The sequence below is a fragment of the Leguminivora glycinivorella genome, chromosome 20 (genome assembly GCF_023078275.1).
Source record: "Leguminivora glycinivorella isolate SPB_JAAS2020 chromosome 20, LegGlyc_1.1, whole genome shotgun sequence".
Lineage (NCBI taxonomy): Eukaryota > Metazoa > Arthropoda > Insecta > Lepidoptera > Tortricidae > Leguminivora > Leguminivora glycinivorella.
The window spans coordinates 5,641,162-5,660,620 of NC_062990.1; the positions used below are offsets into that span (position 1 = coordinate 5,641,162).

At 42.8% G+C, this 19,459-nt stretch overlaps 2 protein-coding genes across 4 annotated transcripts in view; both read left to right on the forward strand.

Annotated features, from left to right (window-relative positions):
* The window catches only part of LOC125237236 (heterogeneous nuclear ribonucleoprotein L), a 688,519-nt gene that overhangs the window by 66,444 nt on the left and 602,616 nt on the right, over nucleotides 1-19,459 (forward strand). The window lies entirely within an intron of this gene.
* Nucleotides 7,449-11,298, forward strand: LOC125237240. The gene is made up of 2 exons (XM_048144254.1): nucleotides 7,449-8,060; nucleotides 11,027-11,298. The coding sequence occupies exons 1-2, from the start codon at nucleotides 7,586-7,588 to the stop codon at nucleotides 11,218-11,220; spliced, it is 669 nt and encodes a 222-aa protein (XP_048000211.1). The 5' UTR covers nucleotides 7,449-7,585; the 3' UTR covers nucleotides 11,221-11,298.

Genomic DNA, 19,459 nt, shown 5'->3' on the forward strand with positions numbered 1-19,459 from the left:
ATGAAAAAAAATGACACATTTTTTATGTCATACTTTTATGTGACCCCTTGAGCCAAAGGCTGAAGGCACAAATTGATATTCGTACTGACTGAATAGGTATTCGATTAGAATTTACTTGAATTCAAAAGCAATGCCGAAAATATTTCCACTTTTCTAAATTTAGTCGGCGGAAGCGATATTTTTGGTAACCGGGCGACTTTGATCAATACATGTTCTCTTTGATGATAGTATTTATAAGTAACTGCCTAAGTTTTTCTTTATTACTTCTAAGGAGATGTGAGATATTATTCTGAAGTGAAGTGACTGATATCGGACGAAGAACTGATAATCAATGGCCCCGCTGAGATGTAGGTAATCGAATATTTCTGACGACTAGAGAAGACACAACTGTGATTTTCTTCCATTTATCAGTTAATATAAAGACTAGGGAGAGAAACTAAATAATTTAATATAAACGCTTTACTGTTAGCTCATTACTCTCGAAATAATTTAAAAAAATCGAAAAAATCAATTGTGCATTGCCATATGGATGTATCTTGTAGGTATCTGCATCAAATTATTTCCTATTGTCGCACTTAGTATTTAATTGCATGTAATTAGTTAATTATAATAATAATGACTCCACGGCCAATATGGCCACGGCCCACGGCGACTGCATTCAAGTCCGTTGCTGTCTCAGGTGTGCTCGCAAATAACTGACGTAGCCGATCTTGTTGAGAAATGTTCGTGGGCACTGCGGACATGTGAGCACACCATTAATATAATTTTAAATATTTTCCATAATATCAAATCCAGACAGGATAATGAGGACAAATTTTGTACGGAGAGCCGATCATCGGCTTCCCTCTTAAGACGCAATAAATATTGAATTTAGTTAAATTTCCTTGGTTGTCCGCGCTCTATTTAGTCTCCGATAAGAAATATTGCAAGCTATAAAAGGAGCTGTTGACACGGAAAATATGGCTTATCGTAATTGCCATGTTGTCGGCGACACCTCGTTCTTTTAAGTCAAAATCAAACTTCAAACACAATCAGCGGGCGTAGCACACTAGTTGGTTAAACTTTATCGCATCAGTGCGTCCCTATCGCACTTTCAGATAGAGCGAAATGGACTTGCTGACGTTATATCGTCTATCACGCGACCGTGTCTGCGTTTGCGTTACGTTACAGGTTACGTTGTTATGTTACAGAAATTACCTCATGCCTCCATCAGACCAACTCCATAATATTGCACTGTCAATACGGAAAGCTGGTCAAATTGAACTTGCAAGATTCCCCAATACCGCATAAAATCATAGTAACATACATTGCAAGTAAATAAAAAGCTTGTAAAAAAACTCCTTAAGACGTAGAACGAGTAAAAAAAACTAATTATCATAGCCGAAACGAAACGATTCGTTTCGCCTCTTATCCACGCTTGTCGCTCGGAGTTTAATGGTGTTATTAAATAAAATTGATACCGTCTTATCTCGATCGCTTGTTTGTGTAATGTCATTTTTATACGACCGTTTAGCCGTAACGTTGTTTTCGAGATTAGATTATGATATTTAAAGTACTGAGGTTGGAAATTTAAATAGGGATAATAAAAGAGTGGATATTTTTTGTCGTCGGCTAGATCCTGACCTGGGGCTGATTTTTGAATGTTGACCATTCGATTTCGTGAATTTTGTTCAATAATATCGCCACTATTAGCTATTTAAGGTCTACTAACAAAATCGAAAACGAGTGGTAATTACCACTAGATTTAAATTTACTAATTAGCCGTCCTTTTCAAGAATTCCATTACGTCGTTTTCCACAGACTTTCGAACGGCGATTTCGTTGTATTCGATTCATAGTCCGTGTTTTAAGTTTTTAAATCAACATAAACAAAATGTACCCTCAAAAGACTCCTGAAGCCAGTTGAAGTTAAACAAAAACATTATACACTATGAAATACAGTACTGGACAAAATTCTTCATACACCGACATATAAAATAATCTTTCTATCATAATTTCATTACCCTTAAACTTAACATCACAGTTGTATTGGAAAACTTTTAACTAATTTCATGGCGTACAACATACAGACAATAACATACTTATCAATGATCGTACAATTATTTTTTTACATGAGTATAAATATAAATATCAGTACTTTTGGCTCTGGACAAATTTGATCATACAGTAATTAAAATACGAATGAAATGCAATGTAGTAGTGTGTATGGCTGTCATCTGCTTTAGATATCGCTGATTGTCTCGGAGGAACATTTTATGTTAGAAACTGAAAGTATTTATCTAACCCAAGCTTTTTCCTGTGTGTCTACTGAAGTAGGCAAAGTGGGTATAATTCAGAATGACATTTGATATTTTCTTTATTTTTCCAAAAACTTCCTTAAATTTTGGCTTGGATTGATTACATGAGACTATGTTAGCCATTCAAGCTATTCATTCCTATTAATCATAACAAACGCATGAGATATACATACTGGTATTATCTTCCATCCATCGCCCGTCTGAATATATATGAAAAGATGACTGAAAGAAAATACTAGTATGTCTATTTCATGCGTTCGTTGTGATTCATAGGATTAAGTAGCTTCAATGGCTGACATAGTCTCATGTTATCAATCCTAGCCAAAATTTAAGGAAGTTTTTGGAAAAACAAAAAAAATATCAAATGTTATTCTGAATTATACCCACTTTGCCTACTTTAGTAGGCACACAGGAAAAAGCTTGGGTTAGATAAATACCTTCAGTTTGTACCTGAAAATGTTCCTCCGAGACAAGCAGCCATATCTAAAGCAGATGAAAGCCATACACACTAATACATTGCATTTTATTCGTATTTTAATTACTGTATGATAAAATTTGTCCAGAGCCAAAAGTACTAATATTTATATTTATACCCATGTAAAACAATAATTGTACAATCATTGATATATTGTTGTCTGTATGTTGTACGCCATGAAATTAGCCAAAAGTTTTCAACACAACTGTGATGTTAAGTTTAAGGGTAGAGAAATTATGATAGAAAGTTTATTTTTTTATGTCGGTGTATGAAGAATTTTGTCCAGTACTGTAAGTATACACCGTGTCCAATAAGTTTGAATACAGCACAAATAGCCAATAAAACAAAATGAACAAATAGTTACTACATTATTATTATATTTTATGAATGGCACTCTTATTTACTACATTCACAACAAATGTTTTGGAATAACTCCAGCATTAACTTGTTTACCAGCCTCAAACGCTTCTCAAACGGATCACACGCGGCACGCACCGTTTTCTTCACATTTCATCCCAAATACTCTCAATAATCTTTTTTTTTTTTTTTTTTTTTTTTTTTCTTTATTGAAAGAGCTTTGTCACTGAGTGACGATGTCGCTCTGTATGTACTACATTAAATAAGTATCATCGTCTACTTAAGCCTACATTTACAAGCTTATAAATTAACCTAGCAGCCTCTGACAGCGGCTGAGATAAGATGTAATTACAACCACCAATCTTAAAAAAGTTTTCCTCGTGAATCTCTCGCCGCACCGATTCGTTGCGGACACATTCCATCAAAATGTGATAAACATCTTCTTCTACATCGCACTCAGAACAATTCGGTGATGGGACCTTACGCATCAAGTGAGCAAATTTGTTTAATGGAATGTGTCCACTTCGAAGTCTCATAGCAAGTGTTGTTTCTAGGCGATTTAAATTACAATTATCAAACCAAATTGACCTCGGAAGTTGTGGCTGAACCGTTCTGTACCAAATCCCCTTTTCCCGTGATCTTTGGTCATAGAACTCGCTCCACATTTCATGACATCGAACTTTTGCCAGTCTTAGGCGATCAGAAAAAGTAGGAACATAATGAAAATCTACCCCGTCAGTACAAGCTTCTCTTGCCAGTATATCCACAATTTCGTTTTCTGTAATGCCAATATGGGATGGTATCCATTGCAGCTTGATCGTCTTTGACTGCTTACTTAAGGTCAATAATGTTTCCAAAACTGAGTAGGCTATCGGTGCTCCTCGAAACTTCGAGGTGCATCGAGCCAAATGTTGCAGAGAGCTTCTAGAGTCAGTCAAAATTACAAATTTGTCACCCTGTATTGATTGAATCAAAGATAATGCCTCTGCAATAGCAATCAGTTCTACTTGCATAATTGAAATATCACTGCATATTTTGAGTTTGATTGATGATTGAGCTTGAGGATCATACAATGCTGCACCAGCACAATCTTTGTCTTTAGAACCATCCGTGTATATTTGGTAAAATGAATTATAATTAGCATCTAGGTATTCAAGACAGACATGTTTCAGCTGGTTGCGACTGTAGGATTTTTTAGGTTTAGTTATACAATCCAAATTTATTCGAATGAAATTCATGATATCAATATTGCTAGTCCATGTGTCTAAGGAAAACATACCCAACTGATAACTTGCATGAATCTGAACGTCTTGAAACATCTTAGAAGTACTTAATAAAAGTGGTTCTTTTAATCTCACTCTACGACGCTGGGTACACACAGCCAGGTCCTCAATCACATCAACAGACTGATTGCTAAGCAGCGCTTTAGATTTTAACCAAAACTTACAAGCTAAATACTGTCTGCGAATCAATAAAGGCTGTAAAAATAACTCACATTGCATACTATGTATAGGCGTGCTTTTTATAAAACCTCCTATAATGCGCATAGCCTGATTTTGGACCTTTTCTAATTTATAAAGGTGGGTTTTTGCACTAGTGTCATATAGGAAGCTACCATAGTCTAATCTGCTTCTAATAATAGATATATATAAACGCCTTAGATGCTTTTGGTGAATACCCCATCCAGGTCCTGATAATACTTTAAATAAATTTAAATATTTTCCCACTTTTTGTAATATTTCATTTATGTGTTTGCTCCAAGTTAGAGAGCGGTCCAGCCACATTCCAAGGTATTTAACATTACTGACAGTTTCTATTGTTGTGTCTCCTATGTCTATAGATACATTTTGAATAACAGGACCCCTTTTAAACAAACAAATTTTGCTTTTAGTTGCCGAAATCGCTAAGCCGCGAAGTTCTAGAAGTTTAACTAGGTTATCTACAGCAGTTTGCATGTCAGCAGCACCTTCGTTAGTGTTTTGAACAGTTTTAAACAAAACAAAATCATCAGCATATTGAGATACATTGACAGTGGATATACTTTTACAAATATCTGAGGTCAGGGGTGTTAGGTGGGGGTAGGTACGTTAGTTCAGGTGTGCGATGCTGAGCTGACAACATCTACTCCTACAAGTCTACCATACCACGTCCCCGTCGTCCATGGCACTGCCGCCGCGGGTCATGGACGAACCCGTCTCACCTGTGGGTCGGGTCGTACACCCTGGTAATGCTGGTGGTCAGTCGGGCGTCGCACAATCACATCTACCCCGGACCACCAGTAGCCGAGTATGGAGGCGAGGTCATAACCCGCAAGGACCTAAAAGCCCAAGCGGGGTATGACAAACTATGGAGTTTTCCCTGCGACGTTGCTAGTAATCTGATTTCGATTGGATTGCTAGTTTCGTTGCACGGGCTCCCGGCTCCGCTTATGGAGTAGGTGGCATAAGCGGACTATACACACCTGCCTGCGTATGTCCTGCGCAGTTGAACGCCGTACGTCGGGATGCAGGAGTCCTGGGGGCTGAGACCTACAGGGGGTCGGGGTTAGTTATCTCCTTAGGACGATACGCCCTTTTCGGTCCGAATTTCAGACAAAACGGTTACCCTGCAGCTAGCCACTGCAGGGCAGTGGACACGCGTCCCGTACGGTCGAGGTGGTACGGTCCGCTGGCCAGATGTGGGGGGGGCGTCCTCTGGGAGGACGCTGGGGCTCGGCCATGCTGACGGAGCAAGGGCGGGTGGAACCACTGGAGGAAATGGGATCGTTTCCTTCAGCCACTCGTCTGCAGCACCTGATGTCGCGCATGAGACCCAACTCAACACATCTATACCTTCCGGGTATTCCTGGTGTACTATAAGTTACATCCCCAACGTTGCGGGCTCCATGGAGGGTGGGAAGCACGGGAGGTGAAATATAAACAAATATAAAAATGGACAAACACAGATCCAACCCCAAAAACCAGCAGCAGGTCGCAGCTTCCACGGAAGCGCCCTGCGCGAACAAGGGAACGGTCGCAGCTTCCTCGGAAGCGCCTGAACCCAAGGCCACAACGACCAACGCTCCCGCCACTAATGTGGCTGATGAGCAAGAGTGGCAGGTCTCGAAACGTAAGCGCACACCATCAGATATGCGCAAAAAACAAAAACGCGCGGCCCTACGCGCAAACAAGCAAGCCTCGGATAGGGACGGACGGCAACCAGCCGTCGCAGGACAGCCGACAAAGGCCCCTGCTGCTGATGTCAGTGCGAAGCAACCGCAACGCCCCAGCGGAAGCCAGGGTGGTGCACCGCAGCGCGCTGACAAAGGAGCACGTCCTGCATCGGGCGCGAAGGAGAAATCCAACGCGACCGAGAAAGCGAGGCGCAAACGTGGGGGCAGAGGGAAGAAGGGAAAAGCGGCGCCAGAGAAGCAGACTGGCACGGGCCCAGTACCCAAACGTCCTCGCCCTGACGACACACTATCGCCAAAAACGAGCTGTCCGAAGCGAACCAAAACCTCCACTGGTTCGGGTGTGGTAAGGAAGGCCGTCTCCTACGCTGACACTGTAGTCTTAAACGACCTGTATGTCGCAGTGATGACGGAACCCTTCAAGGACCTCACACCGGAACAAGTGGAGGAATTAAAGCTGACTCTGGAGACCAGCATCGTAGATCTGGTGGGCACTCCGAGCTCCAGCCCACACGCTCCGCACTGGCCCTCCTTCCGTGGAAAGCCTTTTCACAGTGAAGGGGTGCTAAAACTACAGTGCGAGAGCAAAAGGGACGTAGAGTGGCTCAAGGACACCATAGCCACCTGCGTGTCACCAATTCCCGACACAAAACTGGTCGTAAAGCGCCAGATTGACATTCCCCGACGGGTGAAGTCCGCTGTACTGCTACCAAGCTGTTCGGAAGACGTTAGGACGATCCAGATCCTCCTACGTAGACAGAACCCTTGGTATCAGGTCAGCAGCTGGTCGCTTTACAATGTCGAGCGCCATGAAGGGACTACGTCTGGAGCCTTCCTGGTTCTCGGCATCCCGGCAGACCAGATTCCGGGAATAATAGCTAGGGAGCGTAGGCTTGCCTATAAACTGGGCAACGCCTACATCCGATTCTTTAACAGCAATGGCAAGCTGCTTGATGCGCCGCCACCTGCTGAGACTGCGACGGCTACTGTAGTGAGCGGTGCCCTCTCCGCTGCGAAGCAGAGAGAATGCACCACTCCTAATACAGAAGCTGGCGCGTCGGTGTCGGAGGTTAGCGAACCGAGCTCCGTTGAGAGACAGAGCTCGACAGGCGAACCTGCGGGGTCCCCCAACCAACCTCCAGCGCAAGCGAGAGGGCGGAAGGGGCGTTAGCCTGCCCGCTGACAACCCCGCGCGAGGACGCTGATGACAGCGACCTTGAGAGGGATGTCGCGCAGCTGATGGACCACGACGCCCCGCTGGAATCGGACGAGGAGATGAGCATCAAAGATGGCTCCTCCACCCCTAACTAACTTCATACAAACCAACCTCCAGCATAAACAAGCCGCAACGGCTACCTTGCGAAGAATGCTGGAGGTCAACAACGAGACCGTCGCCCTTATCCAGGAGCCGTGGATAAGGAAGGGCAGAATCTGCGGTCTAAACAACATCGGAGGTAAGCTACTTCTGGACACAACCGTAATCAATCCACGCACTTGCATATATCTCCCCAAACAAATCAACGCAGTTTTAATGAATGAGTTCTGTTCCAGAGACCTGACTACGGTCAGGCTCCAGAGTAACTGCGCCAGCAGCCCAGAGATCATCATAGCGTCTGCCTACCTGCCGGGCGACGCGGACATACCGACGGTCGAGCTGGCAAACCTCATCCGACACTGCGAAAACAAGAAGCTTGAGCTGATCGTCTCGGCGGATGCGAACGCGCACCACAGGCTGTGGGGCAGCGAATCTTCCAACAGACGAGGTGAGGACCTAGTAGAGTTTCTATTTTCCACCAACCTTAAGCTCATGAACAGGGGGTCGGAACCCACGTTCGTGACCTCCAGATTCCAAACTATTATCGACATCACACTCGCTACGGAAAGAGCATCGCAAATGATTTCTGATTGGCATGTGTCAAAGGACCTGTCATGCTCCGACCATAGATGGGTAAGATACAAACTAAGCGTTGAGACTCCAAAACCAGAACCCTGGCGCAACCCGAGACGTACGGACCGCGTCAAGTTCAACAGGTTATTGTCTAGCAATCCGGAACTCGCAGTACTCCCAGGAAGCTACGCGGAACCTGCTGACATAGAGGCACACGTAAATAAACTAACAGAGATACTAACGGAAACGTTTACTAGCACTTGTCCACTAACAACACCCTCGACTAAGGCCGGCAGCCGGAAAGGCTGGTGGGGACCTGAACTCGAGAAACTGCGAGGCAAACTTCGCAAACTGTTCAATAGAGCAAAGAATACTAGGAGGGCGACAGACTGGGAAGCATACAAGGCGACCCAAGCGCTGTACAAAAACCGCATCCGAGAACGGAAACGCGATTGCTGGAGGGCCTTCTGCACCAACATCGAGACCAACTCTCAGGCTGCCAGGGTAAAAAACATCCTCTCCAGCGACCCCGCCAGAAATATAGGCTCCCTGAGGAAAACTGATAACAGCTACACGACTACCGACAGTGAGACTTGCAAGCTGTTACTCGACACACACTTCCCCGATTGCTCCGTCACGGAGGAGACTTCATGGGGAGGGGCGGACAGGCAAAGGTTAGTACAACCAACTGCAGCCGCCGTGGACACTGCCACTAGAGCCGTAACACTGGAAAAGGTACTATGGGCAATAAACAGTTTCTCTCCATACAAGGCAGCTGGGCTAGACGGCATTTTTCCGGGACTCCTCCAGTGGGGTAAGGACATCATCGCGCCGCACCTAATAGTAATCTACAGAGCCTGCCTAATTCACGGTTACATCCCTGTGAAATGGAGAGAAGTAAAAGTGGTATTCATACCCAAACCAGGTAAGAACGACTATACGCAACCAAAGGCATATAGGCCGATAAGCCTGACATCCTTCCTACTAAAAACAATGGAAAGGCTCTGCGATCGCGATCTCAGAGACGGGGCACTGTTGCGTAGTCCTCTTCACCACCAACAACACGCCTATTCCTCAGGCAAATCAACGGAATCTGCACTACATAGTGTGATATCACCAATAGAAGATGCTCTATCAACTAAATCATCAGCACTTGTAGCCTTCATCGACGTAGAAGGGGCTTTCGACAAGACGCAATTCAACAGCATAAGCCAAGCACTGCTAAACCATGGCGCTGACCAGACCATATCCTCATGGATTGACAGCATGCTAAGGAACAGAGCAGTGCAGGTAAACGTGAATAGCAACACAAGAGCCATTGTATCCAGAGGCTGCCCGCAAGGAGGGTAATCTCGCCACTCTTGTGGAACCTCGTGGTAGACAGCCTCATTAGAGCGCTCAACGAGGCCGGCTATTATACCGTGGGCTATGCAGACGATGTAGCTATCCTCATTAGAGGGAAGTTCGAGCCAGTCCTATGCGACCTAATGCAGGGCGCGCTCAAAATCGTCGAACAATGGTGCTCGGAGCAGGGACTATCCGTAAATCCATCCAAAACTGAATTAGTACTGTTCACGAAAAAGCGTAGTATAAGGAACCTTCAGTTACCTAAGCTCCAGGGAGTGACACTAGCACTTACCAGAGAGGTAAAGTATTTAGGTATCACACTGGATGACAAACTGCTATGGAATAAACATCTTGAGAATAAACTAGATAAAGCCCGCATCACATTCTGGCAGTGCAAGAGACTTCTGGGTAAGACCTGGGGCCTTCACCCAAGAATTACCATGTGGTTATATACTGCAGTGATACGGCCTATTATTGCATACGGCGCTGTGGTTTGGTGGCCTAGAACCAAACTCACCACAGCGAGGAATAAACTGCAGCGTTTCCAAAGGTTAGCAAGCATTGCTACCACGGGCTGCATGCGAACTACACCCTCAGAGGCCTTGGAGGTCCTTTTAGGACTACCGCCCTTGGACCTATTCATACAGCAAGAGGCGGCCTCCGCGGCGGTGAGGCTTAAATCACTCAACCTCTGGGGTGCATCGAACGGGGCTCACACCATGATCCTTAGGAACGCCATTGAATACCAACCACTAATGATGGCTCCTAACGACAGGGTACCCAAAGTATACATCTTCAACAGAAAATACAACATACAACTTGTTGAGGAGGAAAACGATTGGTCGAGAATACACGAACTACGCATATACACCGACGGTTCTAAAACCAAGACAGGGTCGGGTGCGGGCGTGTATTCTCCCGAAATAAACACGCATATCTCAACAGCCTTAGGCGAGTATAGCTCCATCTACCAATGTGAATGCTTCGCCATTATACAGGCTGCCAACGCAGTAGCTAAGCGGCGTATCACAAACCAAGAGATACGCATCGTGTCTGACAGCGCTGCAGTACTGCGAGCCCTAGATAGCAAGACCATTCAGTCCGGGCTCATACTAGAGTGCCACCGAGCATTGGAGGTGATAGGGTCAAACAACCTAGTCACGCTACAATGGATAAAGGGGCACAGCGGCTCTCTAGGGAACGACGCAGCAGACGAGCTGGCCAGAAAAGGTTCGGACCAGAAAGCGACTGGGCCAATCCCGATGCTTCCCTTACCGTTTGGTCAACTCAGGTCATGGATGCGTCAAAAAACCAGAACACAACACGCTGAGCAATGGGCAAACACCAGTACCTGTAGACATTCCCGGGAAGTAGTGCCACACCCGGATGCGCGCTTAACAAAGCGCCTACTAACTCTGAATAGAGCATCGCTACGAATAATCGTAGGCAACATTACTGGACACTGCCCACTTAACAAACATTTACATGTTATAGGTAAGACCGACAGCCCTCTATGCCGAGGATGCCTGTCGGCCGAAGAAACGGTCGCCCACGTCATCCTGGAGTGCGAGGGAGTGAACACACAACGGGCTCAAATCCTCAAAACGACGAGGTCACTCCGAGAAGCCTGTGGAGACACCAGGAGGATCCTGCGCTTCTGGGCGGAGTTAGGCTGGCTAGACCCCTAGCTGGCAAATACAGCACGCACAATGGCCTCTATCTTTGAGGCTAAGTGCGGAAACCGGAGCCCATAACCATAACCATAACCATATATCTGAGGTCACTATGTTAAATAATAATGGAGAGAGCGGATCGCCCTGGGCGAGGCCCCTACCTGTATGTCTGTGTATGTAAGAATCATTGACTTGAGTTTTTAGTATTCGGTCTTTCATGAAATTCCATATGTACTCACATAGTTTAGAACCGACGCCTATTCTATCAAGAAATGTCACTAGGTAGACTATATCAACATTATTATACGCATTGTCTATGTCAATGAAGCAACCAATCGTAGCACAGCCCTTTTGCATACCCAGTTGCACTTTGGATACTAAGCGGCTAATATTATCCAAACATGACCATGTTTTTCTAAAACCAGTTGTTTGCTTGGGCAGTAAGGAGTTCTTTTCAATGTACCACTCAAGCCGTTTGTTAATAATGGAGTGGAAGATCTTACATAAACAAGACATAAGAGATATAGGTCTCAGTGACTTCTCACAGTTAGGATCTCGGCCAGGTTTAGGAATAGGAACAATCTTTATATCACGCCACTGGTGAGGAACGTAACCATGACACAAGATTTTGTTATACAGATCCAATAGAACCAATTTTCCACTGTCCGGAAGATTAGAAATCATGGTAAATGATATACCGTCACATCCCGGAGCTGTGTCTTTCTTCTTAATGCAGTTTTCTAGCTCTTGGCGGGAAATCGGAACCGCCAATTCAGGATTCGTAGAGAAAAACTCTGGTTGTTGAGGTGAAGCGGAATCAGGAGCCAAATGCTTTAACATATTGGAAACAGAGTCGAAATCTGTAATCGGTTTGATAGTATTATGTCCCTTTAACCATTTCATTTTGGTCCACATCTCGCTGGCCGTAGTCACTTCGTCGATGGATGCGCAAAACTTTTGCCAATTGGCACTTTTAGCTTGTCTTATTTTGGCCTGTGCTATACGAACTTTTTCTTGTAATACGGCCAAATTGGATGGGGTGGGATTTCTCCGTAACCGGACCAACGCTAACCGCCTTTCTGCAACCGCTTTCGACAATTCAGTGTTCCAGTATGGTTTAGGATCAAACTTTTTTAATGGCTTCCTGTTGATTTTTACACTCGGAATATGTTTATTCGCTGCAGATAATATGAAGTTTAAAAACGAGTCGTAAGTTGTCTGTATATCACCGGAGAGTTTATGGTTATTGAACATATTTTCTAAATGATTCTTGTACGCCTCCCAGTCTGCTTTTTAAAGTTGTATTTGAAGTTAATATTTTTTCTTTGTACGCTTATGTCAATGCTCACTTTAATAAAGAGATGGTCGCTGCCTAATGACTCGTTGGTAACATTCCAGTTTAGTTGTGTTGCCAGGTCCGTCGAGGCTATGGATATGTCCGGAGTTGAGCTTTGTAATCTGCCGTTTACCATTTTTAATCGAGTAGGTCGACCATCATTCAAGGTTATGAGATTATTATCCATTATTGAATCAAAAATCTGTAGTCCTCTAGAATTCATTTTGTCAGACCAATTTGAGTGATGGGCATTGAAATCGCCGAGAACGAGAGATTTATCTTGCACGGTTCCGAACATATGATCCCAGTCTGCTTGAGTTGTGATGCTGCTAGGAGGGCAATATATCGACCAGACAAATTCAATCGGTCCACAGTTGTGTATTTTTACTACAATAGTCTCGATTTTTGAATTAGGACTGCTTACCCTGAACTTTTGTGCTTGTATTGAGAAGTGCGTTATAATAGCAACACCCCCATATCCGTCATTTCTATCTTGGCGAAAAATGTTGTAACCATTTATTTTAAAATTACTATCTGGTTCAAGCCAGGTTTCGCTTATTGCGCAAATATGAATCCGTTCTTGAACTAAAAGTTGTTCCAGGGCGATCGCTTTTGGCCTCACACTTTGTGCATTCCACTGAAAAATATTTAGCTTAATGAAGATAACAGATTTTTAAGTACTGTCCACTCAGAAATATTTTCAACCATATACGTAACTACCCACTCTATACATGTCTGAATAATGGAGTAAAATTTGTCCTTTATAGAGCTACGTTTCGTAAATATTATTTCCTTTAATTTGTCGAGGAGATTGCGGAGTGAGTCTGTCACTGGTTTTCGTGGCTTTCCTCTTGTATCTGGTTCAGTAGTCACCTCTCGTGTTTCTGTGTTTTCCAAGTCCGACATGGCCCAGTCATCAATACGAGAACTGTCGCTTTGCCTCCGTTGTTGATGCGATCGTGTCGGTCTGCTTTTACCCGATGGGTTATTGGTTCTCAGAGGTTTTTCAGAATGTATAGTTGCCGTAGTTTGAACTATTGTAGCATAAGTCGTGTTAATGTCGTCTTGAACATCGGCGGTTTCAGGTGCCTCGCTGACAATAGGTTTAGTGTGATGCCTATTAATGTTATTCAATGCCTCCTCGGGGTTATTCTGTGCTACAACATTGGTGTCTACGTGTGTAGGAGAGGATGGAGCTACATACAAGGTTAAGGCCCGTTTATAGGAGCAGTTGAACTCTGACATCAATTCTCTTATCCTCTTTTCTTTAGCATAAACTGGACACAACTTTGAGAGTGCAATATGAGGCAAGCTACAATTAACACATTTATAATTTTTTGTGTCGCAATTAGCGTGTTTTCCACAGCATTTCGGACAGGTGGGTTTATTAGCGGGACACTGTTTGCCGTAATGACCGTACTTCCAGCACTTTGAACACTGTGTTACCGGAAAGATATATGGGTCTACTGCAATCCTTAGGTCATGAACGTAAATATACAACGGCAGCTGGTTGCCTCTGAAACATAGTCGTACCTTGTCACATTTTTTCCATCCAGACTCCTCTTCGTCACTTCTTTTGTTGAGACGTCTGGCTGAAATAAGTTCAATGTCACTTCTTATATACGTGGAAATTTCTTCGTCAGTTAAATCCACGTCGATGTCTTTAACTATGCCATATGAAACACCTACTTCAAGCGTCTTTTGACATCTCCATTCTAATTGTTTTATCTTTTCAGAGGACATGAATATATCAGCATTGGCAGAGCCGTCAAATTGTATACGAATTTTATAGGGGTTGAGATATTTCACTTTCAGAATACCTTTGACATGTCCGTCTTTAAGGATTTTGGCAAGAGCTATCTGTTTAGGTAACATACTTGAGCTGGTCACACACACTTCTATAATTTCGTTTACAAAAATACTCTGATCCATGTGGTTGTCAGCTGGTAGCGGGCTTCTAGAGCGTCTGCGGTCTGCCCGTTTTTTTGCGGAACCCACTTTATTCCAGTCATTGTCCTCGACCTCACTGTCCTCTAAATTTCTCTTGTCTGACCTACTCATACTTTTTTCCTCGGTATTTTTAAGAAAAGTTAAGTCCTCCATTTGGTTTTCAGTTAAGTCCACAACACTATTGCCACTCTCACTGTTTAATCCATTCAAATTATCATTGCACTCATTATTCGCAACACTATTAAATAGTTACATGATACTCATTCCCAAGCATCCTTTTTAACTTTAAGGCATTTTTTTCTCCAAAACCTTGGTTTTAAAGAAAAAAACGTTGATTTTAACGCTTTTATCTGTAAGTACTGAAGGTAGTTTACCTCGCTTACATACTGCATCCCACACCTGGGCCGATGGTGAGCTCTGGAACCTAGACACATTTTTCTAGTTCCCCGGAACGTTATCTATCCTCGGTACCCATAATAGTTTATTTTGGACACGTGGCGTCTGTTTTATCACATACAGATTCTGCTTATAAAAAATAACTCGTCACCTGCGTGCCGAGCAAGTATTTTGTTGGCACTTTACCTCTTTGTTTTTCTTAGACACTTCGGAAATTTCATGAACTTTGTGCTTGTATTTTATAAAAAGGAATATACTCTTTAGTTTAAATAAGAATTTGATGGCCTGTGATCCCTATATCTTTAGAACTGAGGTAAAATGTGAGTATTCGGACTTATTGGACACGGTGTAGGTTAAAGACACGTCGCTCACTGACAGATCCGCTCACTTATTGTATTTGGATGATTAACCGACAAATTTTGTGCATACCCGAAATCAAATAAATTATTTGTTTACTTATTTTAATAACTAAAATAACAGACAAGTAACAGTAAAGTAAGTCACCGTTTGGGCCGTTTTTTTTCTCCATACTATGGATGTAAATTTTCGTGATTTTTACGATTTCGAATAGTAACGCATTAAACTCATGGCAGTGACACTAGTTGCAAAATTACGTTCAGTCTTTACTTTTTTTTACAGCGATTTATGATTGTCATATTTATAGGTATACTATAGATCGCGTAGCACGACCGCGTAGCGAAAAAATGTAATTTCCCCGTCCTAATATTTGCCACAATTATTTAACCTTTCTATTTTTCTTGACAACGCAAGGGGTCCTGAACTGGAGACGCGATGACAGATGGCGCTGTCAAACTTGCTTGACGATGACAGATGACTCGAAATGGGGGAAGAGGAAAATGGCTAGTTGGACTATTGGAGGAGGATGCAATTAATTTTGAAAGGCTTTTGTTTATTACAATTATTACCTGTCTGGCTGTTTTTTGGCTGAAGGTATAGTCACCGGCAATAATATCGTACAAAAAGAAGGTTGTGTCAGATATTTTTGCGGCCGTCTTTTTGTGCGATGCTATTGCCGGTTGTCGGTGACTGTACATGTGACCACAGTCTCATCTGATAGTAAGCATCCAGTGTGGTCTGATAGATAGAGCATGCTTACCTACATGTTCACTCTTTATTTGAAATCGATATTACAGTTGACTGGTAACAGATATTTTCGATTCTTAGTTTAACTCAACGACCCTATAGAATGAAACTAAAATTAGGTGTACGAGTACGGATATAATGAAAAATCTAGATATGATTCACATAATCGATCCGAAATGTCTGTATGAGTAAGACACATAACTAACCTAACCACAAAATAAAAATTTTGAAAGAACCCCCGACCGCGACATAGTAGACCGATTTTCATGAAACATGGCTAAGAACACTCCCGACTAACTCAGCTTTCAGACAAAAAAAACTAAATCTAAATAGGTTCATCCGTTCGGGAGCTACGATGCCACAGACAGACACGCACACAGACAGACAAACAGACAGACAGACAGACAGACAGACGGACAGACAGACAGACACGTCAAACTTATAACACCCCGTCGTTTTTGCGTCGGGGGTTAAAAATTAGCACAATCATAACAACAGTACGAATGCAACATGTCAAAACGCTTGTCACCCTACACTAATACACCGTCAGTCCGTCAGGCCGTCACACCGTCCGTTTTTAGCCTCGCATTCGCGCGCATCTATCATTTTAATGGTCACCCTGATTGCTACATGTCTTCACTAGACTGTTTATTTGTGAAGTCTAGGAATTTCATCCGGTTCAGGACAGGTGTAATGTTTTCATCCGTAAAGTGTAACGGGCAGTTTTATTCGCTTTCGCTCGTCCGTCATTTTAATGGTCACCCACGACGTGTGTCCGTGCTTATATCTCTTACTAAAACAATAGTATCTCCATTTTTGAAATTGTTTAAAACTGTGCCTTACTTCACAAGTGTAAGGTTGTAAAAAATTGCGAGTTACGGAATGTAAACTGTACAGTCATGGTATTAAGTAAAGATGCAGACAAAGTGTCGAAAAGATGTATCCAGATCCACAACCTTACAGCATGGACAATAAACATATTTTTCATATTTTTGCCACTTTGTTTTGCATCTTTATTTAATACCTTGACCGTACATACGGTTGCCGGTTGCGTATATGCTCCTCCTGGGGGCAGTTCATGTAACGCTTGACAATGTTTACCGGTGATCGATATTGGACGTGAACGCATCGTGCGTTTACTGAGTTTTGTTTGGCTTCGTTTCACTTTGGGAATTGGGAGGAACGTAACATTTTGACGGATATTTTGAAGTGGAATTTTTTGATAGACATTGCTTCTTAGGGAATCCATGTGTTTAGACTTTCCAGCGAGAAGTATATGTTGATATTTTGGGTTCCTATGATCTATTATTTAGGTACTAGCTTTTGCCCGCGGTTAATACGCTCGCGTTAAATTTGAAAATTGCGGAATGCTCCATCTTTCAGCTTGTTTGCCACCGATGTAGTATAAAAAAAACCGGCCAAGAGCGTGTCGGGCCACGCTCAGTGTAGGGTTCCGTAGTTTTTCGTATTTTTCTCAAAAACTACTGAACCTATCAAGTTCAAAACAATTTTCCTAGAAAGTCTTTATAAAGTTCTACTTTTGTGAATTTTTTTATATTTTTTAAACATATAGTTCAAAAGTTAGAGGGGGGGGGGACGCACTTTTTTTTCCTTTAGGAGTGATTATTTCCGAAAATATTAATATTATCAAAAAACGATCTTAGTAAACCCTTATTCATTTTTAAATACCTATCCAACAATATATCACACGTTGGGGTTAGAATGAAAAAAAAATATATCAGCCCCCACTTTACATGTAGGGGGGGTACCCTAATAAAACATTTTTTTCCACTTTTTATTTTTGCACTTTGTTGGCGTGATTGATATACATATTGGTACCAAATTTCAGCTTTCTAGTGCTTACGGTTACTGAGATTATCCGCGGACGGACGGACGGACGGACGGACGGACAGACAGACATGGCGAAACTATAAGGGTTCCTAGTTGACTACGGAACCCTAAAAATGCAAAATTCCACCCCTCATTTTAGGAGATTAGAAAGAGACAAAAAGTAGCCTAATGTCACTCTCCATCTCTTCAACCATCTCCCACCGAAAAATATCAAATATAATATGAAAGACGGACAAACAAACAGTCACACACACTTTTTCATTTATAATATTGAGTATGGATTATTTACCATTTTCATTGGTATACACAGTTCCGTTAAACATGGCTAGATCCAATCCAAGTAACTAGTAAAATTGACTTGCAGAACAACACAAAACCTTCCTATAAACAACCTAGCCATCCATTTACGTAACAATAAAACACCCAAGCGAAGATTTATGCGCATCAGCATGCGATCCACTGGTTTCGTGCAAATAAATAGTTAATGTGTTTGATACGTCAATAGAGGATTCGGAGGTTGCAATCGGTGAGCGAGCAAAGGCCATAGATATATAGATATTAAAGGTCCCTGGCCAATAGTACCACCATAGAGCCATTCCCACACATAATTCGGCTATACGGTGGCTTCGGCAGACGAACCCACCTTTTGCAGAATTTTGCAGACGACTATTGTACAGTATGGCCACTCCCGCTCCCCGCTGACCGCCCACGCGCTCTCGGTTACCTCACAGTTACATCAGCCTGTCAAAAACCTGTCATATCTCACTCATACAAGCATGACACGTTCACCTACACGAGCTTAGCGGCAACCCATACTCAGGCGATGCATGTCTTAAGACGCGGAACGGACGTCAGCGCCACGCCGCCCGAGTGTACCGCGTCTTACGTCCTTCCTATACAAAATGATCATGATTGAAATGATCAAAATGATGATGATTGATGATGATGATGATATATGAAATGATGAGGAGGAGACGTTTTTTAAATTACACTGTGTGAGTGATCGTTGATATAGAGCCATTTTCATAGCACTCCTTTTTCTGATATCTGTCCGTATTTTTTTCTGTCTTTCTGCTTGTAGCCTGCTATTACGACTATTCTCGTCTGATGATTTAAACACATGATTGTAATTTAATTTAATAAACGTTTGCTCAGTACATTATGTATATGAAAGACGTAAGGCGCTTTCCAAGCGACGCGGCGCCACGCCCGCGTTGACGTAGACGTTTTTGAGAGTTTGTTAGTTTTTTAGACTTATTTTCTATACACTCGAGCGGCGCGGCACGTCGCCTGTGTGTGGATAATCCCATAAAGTTGTAAGTCGCCTTGTTTAAAATTTTAAGATTATAGAGGTACTTACATGTCATTAAATTGGATCACCCAAACCATCTCTGCCTTTACTCGCTAAACCAATGAGAATAAAAAACCAACCGTATTTGTATTGGTCCATCGGACTGCTTCCGGTTTGTTGACCATTCCTCAACCATAACCCAACGACATAGGGTTGCTAAACCTGGTGGCTGTTTTCTTTGCTCTCCCACAGGATAAATATTGAGATTTGTAGGGTTTCCTACCTCCAGAGTGTAAGATTTGAGAAGAGGGTGAATGTTTGTAAAA